The sequence below is a fragment of the Marmota monax genome, unplaced genomic scaffold (genome assembly GCF_021218885.2).
Source record: "Marmota monax isolate L192 unplaced genomic scaffold, Marmota_monax_Labrador192_F-V1.1 WCK01_AAM20220418_F8-fsc00296, whole genome shotgun sequence".
Lineage (NCBI taxonomy): Eukaryota > Metazoa > Chordata > Mammalia > Rodentia > Sciuridae > Marmota > Marmota monax.
This window is the reverse complement of record NW_026694723.1, coordinates 952501-960431: the sequence shown is the minus strand read 5'-3', so window position 1 is coordinate 960431 and position 7931 is coordinate 952501. Positions and strand designations below refer to the sequence as shown.

At 40.3% G+C, this 7931-nt stretch overlaps 1 protein-coding gene across 4 annotated transcripts in view; it reads left to right on the top strand.

Moving 5' to 3' along the window:
* The first annotated feature begins 3477 nt into the window (after positions 1 to 3477).
* Positions 3478 to 7931, top strand: part of Suz12 (SUZ12 polycomb repressive complex 2 subunit) — a 48354-nt gene continuing 43900 nt past the window's right edge. For all 4 annotated transcript variants that reach the window (XM_046424024.1, XM_058572519.1, XM_046424023.1 and 1 more), the window contains exons 1-3: positions 3478 to 3986; positions 6210 to 6256; positions 6346 to 6410. In XM_046424024.1, the coding sequence (XP_046279980.1) occupies positions 3713 to 3986; positions 6210 to 6256; positions 6346 to 6410 (386 nt within the window). In that variant the 5' untranslated portion in view covers positions 3478 to 3712. The remainder of the gene's footprint in view (positions 3987 to 6209; positions 6257 to 6345; positions 6411 to 7931) is intronic.

Here is a 7931-nt window from a genome sequence, read left to right as displayed (position 1 = left end):
AACTTCCAGCAAGGGAGAAAGAAAACCACTTGCTGCTATGACACAGAGGGTTTTTTTGGTGATGGGTATTGAGCTAGGGCCTCACAAATGCTAAGTGTGTGCTTTACTACTGAGCTACATCTCCTTGCCACAGAGGTTCTTAAGTTGAATAGGATTGTTTGTGTACTTGGATGAGAAAAAATTTACATCTTCATACTAATCTCTAACTGAAATTTAGTATTTCCTTCAACTACTAATGTGAAAGGGAACTCATAGTAGTGTTTAACAGTGTTTGTGACTTTGTTACCAAGAGAAATAACAGATATTTTCATATCACATTACAGTTCTCTCAGGTATCTCAAAATATTATTTATCCTTATCACTACTTTGCAGATTTGATAGTTATCAGACTGACCTGCTCCTAGCTCATATTACTACTTTCATAAAGAAACACTCATAGTATTACATCACAACTTTAGTTTGTACTATTTTGGTAACAATATTTTATTGTAATTGGTTTTCTTCATAATCTAATAAACTTTACATTTATCTACTTTTTAAAGAGGGGCCTATAGGTGTCAGTAGACTGCCAAAGGGGTCCAGGCACACACACAAAAAAATCTTTAAAATTCCAGTTCTGAAGTCTATATGAAGCAAAGTATGGGTACTAGTGAAAGTGGGAGAAGTATAGATGGAAGAGTACAAAGAGATGACTATCTGGTCAGAGAAGATAGTGACCCTCAGTTTTAAAATCAATTTCAGAACAGTTAGCCTATGGTACTTTACCAAGGATAACTTTATTCTAATTACAAAAGAGCATAGAAATTAGAGTTAGAAAACCTGGGTTCAGATCACAGCTCTGACAGTGAACAACAAGCAAGTCATTTAATCTCTGGAAGCCTGCTTTATCAACTATAAAAATGGAACTAATGCTGGCTTTATAGGATCATTGTGAAAAAGTGAGATAATATGGACAAAAACACACTGACAAATATTAAAATGATTGCTATTCTTTCCTTAAACACATATTTTGTCATGTGCTAGAAAATATAAAAGAAAGGAATAATGGTCTTTGCTTTTTAGGAATTAAGATTTCAATTCCAGACATAATATAAAAATAAACATGAGACCCCTAGAAACAATTTAAATTCAATATGTGTAGAGGAATTAAACATATACATGTTATGGACAGACATCAGAAATCTCAAAAAACAGTTGTTGTCCCTAATTCAGAAATAAACACAAAACAAGTAAGCTAGACACAGAAGAGGCCAACCCTGAGATGGCCTGCAAATGTTTTACCTATCTGATTAAGAAGATAGTAACAGGGCTGGGGTGTACCTCAGTGGTAGAGTATCTGCCCAGTCTGTACAAGGTCCTGGATTCAATTCCCAGCAACTCACACACAGAGATCTAAGATTTCTCAACTAGTTCTAATTTATCTGAGGTAATAAGATTTTTTTCCCCAGTATTTTACATACTAGATAAAGGAGAATTCAAATGTGAGGATTTCTTACTATGCCTCTCTCCCAGCATAGTTAGCTTTGATTTTCATGACCAGTGCAGGTTAACTAACATGTACAGACCCTGCAGAGGCCCACATACCCAACGCTAACAATGTTGTTCTTTAAACGTTATTTATTTAGAACATTCTAAACCCCTTAAGTCCATTTCTCTGTTCATCAGAGATTTATGATAATTTATCCTTTGGTTTTTTTTCTTTGACTGTATGTGCTCCTCTATTCCATTTTTCCTCAAAGAATGGAAGAACCCTGGTCAAATGATGGAATGGGCATTTTGCCAGTTATAGCTATAGTTAGTTAATAACAAATTAGTATTCTGGTTTATAACTTGATATTTTGTGATTTGCTTAGTGTAATTTAATGCTTCAAAATTGACTGAATTGATGAAACCTCATTTCCTAACTCCATAAAGCTGAAGATGAGAACTTTACTAAGATCTAAATACCCACAAGTCTCTGTGGGATGTCATTAATCAGAGATGGCTTACTTCAGAAATCCAAAAAACAAACAAACAAACAAACAAAAAACCCCCCCATTTTTGTAGAGGGAAAATTTAAAACACGGAGCACAGAGAATATATAACAAGAAAGCATGCTGAATTCTTTTTGTCTAAACATAAAATACAGGGAAGCTGACCTTAAAAATTAGCAACAGGTATACCTATTTTCAGGTAAGATGTACAGCTAATTTCAGATGTGTTACTGAGATGCCAAATTTTACATTAAATCCATCATTTGTAGAACTTGTTTTCTGAAGAAACAAAATATTTTGATTAAAATCGGTACTTTAGATATTTAAATAACCATTCCAAAGACGGCTCGTTTTGTAAACAGTTTTGCAGTTAGAGAACCCCAAAATAGACGTTTGGAAAAAAAAAAAAAAGAAGAGAATGAAATGGTTCTGTTTGTAGATCGGGATTTTTGAAGATTATGTTTCATTTCGACGTAATGTAAGACAACAGGATTTGAGTTTGGAAAAACATCCTAGGAGATCATTTTGTCCAATCACAAAGTCAAAGCTTTCAGAGCATTAGCTCCCAGACCAACCTGTACCACAAGACTGAATCGGGCCTATGCATGGATCTTTTCAAGCAAGACCCGCAAGACACCGGATTCCCTCTCGTTTTTTTTTTTTTTTTTAAGCGCAAAATGAATGGATTGTCAAAAAGAGTGTCCGTCCTGCTAGGAAACCGACCCGTTCGCCTGGATCGGGGGTGGCGGGGGAGGATCGAAGATTGCTCCCGTCGTGCGGAGGAGCCACGACCTCTCTGGCTAACAACCCTGAAACCTCACGACATCTACAAAATTAGTTTTCCTCGTTCCTCTCAGACATCCCTTGCCACCTTATAAATCGCTCCCTTCGGCGGAGCCCAGTGGCGCCCGACAACAGCTGCAGCCGCAAGCCGGGGGCTGAGGTGGGATTCGGTCAAGGGTGCCCTGGGGCACGTGGTGGCGAGGGGACAGGGGACGCGATCCCCGCCCCCGGGGCCCTTCCAGCTGGGAAGCGACCCCCCACACACACTTGGTGGGCACACCAAGCCCCAGGCAGGCCGGGTCCTGAGACACTAGAAACTCGATTCGCCAAGGATCTCAGTTCACTTAATAGGCCCCTCACCCCCAGTTCCTTAGACGCCCGCCTCTCTCCAGGGGTTCCGTACCCCCCTGGGGGCGGCGACTGACGACGCTCAGAAGGCGAGAAACGGCTCCCTAAGCCGCTCGCTGGGTCTCTCTCTCCCCACAATGCACCGGGGCCAGCAGGAAGGCCGCTCCGACCCCTAATTTTCCCGCGAATTCAGTTCAAAGAGGCGGCCGGGCCCGCGATCGGCAACGCGCACGGGCCAACCAAGCCGCGCCTCCGCGAGAAGCGCCTCCGCGTGACTGACGGGGGAATCCGCGGGCCAACAGGCTGGGCGGCCCGGCGGCGCGCGCTCCCGATGGCCAATCGGAGCGCCGGGAGGGGAAGTGGGCGGAGCGAGGCCAGGGTAGGGTGAGCGGCCTCCGAAGCGGAGCGGGGCTCAGAGGAGACACTTTTTTTTTTTTCCTCCCTCCTTCCCTCCTCTCCTCCTCCCTTCCCTTCCCCTCTCCTCCCCTCTCTCCTCCTTCCCCCCTCGGTCCGCCGGAGCCTGCTGGGGCGAGCGGTTGGTATTGCAGGCGCTCACTCTCCGGGGCCGCCCGGCGGGTAGCTGGCGGGGGGAGGAGGCAGGAACCGCGATGGCGCCTCAGAAGCACGGCGGTGGGGGAGGGGGCGGCTCGGGGCCCAGCGCGGGGTCCGGGGGAGGCGGCTTCGGGGGTTCGGCGGCGGTGGCGGCGGCGACGGCTTCGGGCGGCAAATCCGGCGGCGGGGGCTGTGGAGGAGGCGGCAGTTACTCGGCCTCCTCCTCGTCTTCCGCGGCGGCAGCGGCGGGGGCCGCCGTGTTACCGGTGAAGAAGCCGAAAATGGAGCACGTCCAGGCTGACCACGAGCTTTTCCTCCAGGCCTTTGAGAGTGAGTGTGTGCGAGGCTTTGAGGGCAGGGAGACGCACTCTTGCGGCACCGGGGGCTCGGGACTCTCGGCCGGGCCCCCTCCTCTCCGCGAGTGCACTTGGTTTGGGAGTGGAGGGAGGCTTCGCGGGGGATGTCCCCACGCCAGGGATTGCGGCTCTCCGGGACCCCAAGTCCTGGGCCTTTGGTGGAGGTGGGAGCGAGGTCCGGGTTGGGTTCTTGACTCCCCCACGGTCCGCGGGGGCCCCTCGTTAAGGGCAGGCTTTTGAGATGAGGTTGCACAGTTGGACTGAAGGTGCAGGGAGATCCCAGGACGAGTACTTGTTTTCTTTTATGCCTTTCGTACTCCAGAAGTACCGGGGTTTCGATTGTAGGTTTCGAGGCGGGCAAGAGTCAGCCTGGGAAGGGATGAATGCTGTGAGGCCGGCGAAATTGTCATGGGTCCGAAATACCTGGGCACTAACTTGTGCTTCATCTTAACATGGCACCTTTTGATGCTTTAAATCTTTTGAAATATATCCGCCCATTTTATGGACACGTAAACTGAGACAGGTAGTAGGCCAGCATCCTCTCTTGGAGAGGACCTCGGAGCCCTGCCTTAACTTCCCGAACCTTAAGTCAGTTTCTGCTTTTTAAAGGACTGTTTGGAGGGCGAAAACTAGGACTGACTGAGGTGGAAACGGGAGCAAGGTGTCTGGAAACAAACAATAGGTTTTATAAACAATATCATGACTATAAACAGTTGTAACTGTTCTTTAATGTTTGTTATATCCTGATTTTTTGCTTTTGTGTGGACATTATAATTTGGGCAATCTTAAACAGCTAAGTATCTTACAGAAACTGGAATAAACTCAGCTCTACCGCTGAATGTCTTTATTTACAATCTTACCGTGGCATGTGTTAAGGGCATGGTATCAGCTGTGCTTGGAAAGACATATTACATTGTTTAATACCCCTCCTTCATTCTCTCTCATTAGTGCTTCATGAAATTCTAATTGGAATTTAATACTTGAAATTTCAGTTTTTACTGAAACGAATGTGAACCTGCTTCAGAGAGATTTCACGTTATTCCTTTGCTTAATATACTTTAAAAAATCTGGGACGTCTGATTAGAAATAGGATGGAGAACTGAAGGACAGACATGACAATAAACGTACTTATTTGTACTTCTTCTAAAATATCTTCTTTTAGTTTAACTTGAAACTAAAACGAACTGAAGAACAAGTGGAAATTTTTAAAGTTCTTTCTAAATCTTATGAAAAATCCTCCAAGAAAGTTTTAACTATTTGCTTTCTGATGCATCTACCTGGGAGAAATCAACTGTCATTAAGAACTAGATCTGGTCACCAAACAACTTGATTCTTTTCAACATTGGTCTTAGTTTCTGGGAAGTTTAAATGCTTTAGTGCAATTATTAATACAGTTACATTTAGTTTATTTTGATGTTTTTTAAAGAAATGTGATACTAATGGATCATTAATACAAGGTGGTATATGTCTTTATTTTTTTAACTTTAATCCAAGTCCTTTATAACAAATTTTAATTAATTTTAAACATTAAAAAGACTTTGGGACTCTTGTCAGTTGCACAGAAATATGTGTTGGTGGCAGTATTTACATGTTGAGATAATATTTACATTAAGCAAAACAAATAAAAATTAAACAGGTTAAAAATACTCGGTGAATTTTAGTTACATGTAATGTCTTAGACTTCAGTATTGACTGATTTTCATCATATCTATATTGGGATGTCTGGAAAATCATTTTATTCCATTTTAGCTGGTTACTATATGAAATTTTTAAACGGCCAATTAAAAAGTGAAATTTTCATTTTGTTTGGCAACAATAAATATTTATTTTGTTGAATATAGCTACCTTATGTCAGCTGCTTTTTGGAAAGAGATGGGTTACAAATAGTAAAATTAGCTAATTAAATGACTACAACTATTTGGTTCTTCACAATAACAGTAACCACCTCAGAAAGGTTTAAGAACAAGATTATGGAGAGCCTTGAGTTTAAAATAAATGGTGAATTTTGTGAATGTGCCATAGATTGAATGTCTTTTGATATTATTGTGCATACTTATTTCCTTGATTTAAATAATTAGTACATGGTTTTCATACCAGGTGATTGGATTCTATTGGTTATAACATGGGCTGGGTTGATAGTTTCCTTAAAAATTAGCAAATTTAGATAATGTTTGGATTTTTGTTTTCTGTTACCTAGAACCAACACAGATCTATAGATTTCTTCGAACTCGAAATCTCATAGCAGTAAGTAGTCAATGAAATTCATCAATATTATTTCATTTTTATAATTTCATTTGTATTGTATTTTAATATTTTTAAAACTTTTTTTATAGCCAATATTTTTGCACAGAACTCTTACTTACATGTCTCATCGAAACTCCAGAACAAACATCAAAAGGTACATTTTATGAATCTTATTTCAAGCTGATCAAACCATCTGAAAGTTTTGTCTTAAAGTACTGTTTCTAATTACAGGTTAAATATGAAAACTGAAGTGAAATAGTGGTTAGTTGAATTGGGTGCAAAGTAATTTTTAATAGTATTATTTTTGGAATCCTAATTTATTTCAGTTTTTTCCTAGTAGAAATGATTTAGTAGTAAAGTGAATGAGGTGATTTTTATTGACTCGTATTTTCACTAGTTATTTTCAAATTTGGTAAAAGTCCAGGATTTAAATACTTACTAAAGGGCTTACTATCTTTGAGACATAAAATATAATGTTTAATTTTTTTTTTTTAATATTCTTTAGTTGTCAATGGGTCTTTATTTTACTTATTTATATGTGGTGTTGAGAATCGAACCCAGTTCCTCACCCATGCTAGGCAAGCACTCTACCACTGAGCCAAACCCCAGCCCAAAGGGTTTTTTTAAAAAATCTTATTTTTATTTTTTTGGTGGAGTTCTTTTTTTTTTTTTGGTCTTTTTTGGAACTGGGGGTCCAACCCGGGGCTTTGCGAATGCAAGGCAGATGCTTTGCCACTGAGCTATATCCCAGCCCTTAATTTTTAAAAAATATTTCTTAATCTTTCTGTCTTATAGTGGAGTCAGGAGATGTGGTGTGGTACACAGCTTATTTTTGGCATTTAACATTTATGACTTAGCCAAATGTAATCATGGAATGTGTTTCTTGTCCTATGTGCAAGATTATATTTATTGAGTATATCAAGTTAACAAGTTAAATTTAAAAGAGAACTATCAAACATTTAGTATGTTATAGTCTTAAAACCATTAAGCTATTTCAATAGACTTTGAAACTCCCTAGGAGACTCCTAGTTACTAAATAGGCATCACATTTATATAGCAAGATCTAGTTTTATAGATTTGTTAAAGTATATTTTAAAGAATTGACATTAAAATAATTTGTCTTTTAACAGTCTAAGGTGAGAGACAGAAAGAGAAAACATTGTGTTCAGAAGGTGAAAATTGCTAAGGATCCAAATAAGTAGGAAGGGTGTGATGAAGTAGGTAACAGAACCTGTCTACTCTGTTGATTAATGCCAGGGTACAGGACTAGATAGTAAATATTTTAGGTTTTTTTGTGGCCAGGAGGCAAAATCAAGGATATTATGCAGGTGCTTAATATAAACAACAGCACCCCCCCAAAAAAAAAAATCCCCAGTTCTTTTACTGATGAAATTCAATATTACAATACAACAATACAAAGTAAAATATTTTGTAACAAGCCTATAAGTAAGAAATGTAGAATTCTTTTGAGATAACATTTTGCTTAATTGGGGTTCAGAGTTAAGTGTTCTCTGTCATCAGATCAGTTGCCAATGTTTTTTCTGTTAAAATTATTCTTGGGGGCTGGGGTTGTAGCTCAGTGGTAGAGTACTTGCCTAGCACGTGTGAGGCACTGAATTTCATCCTCAGCATTCATAAAAATAAATAAATAGAATAAATGTATTGTGTCCATCTA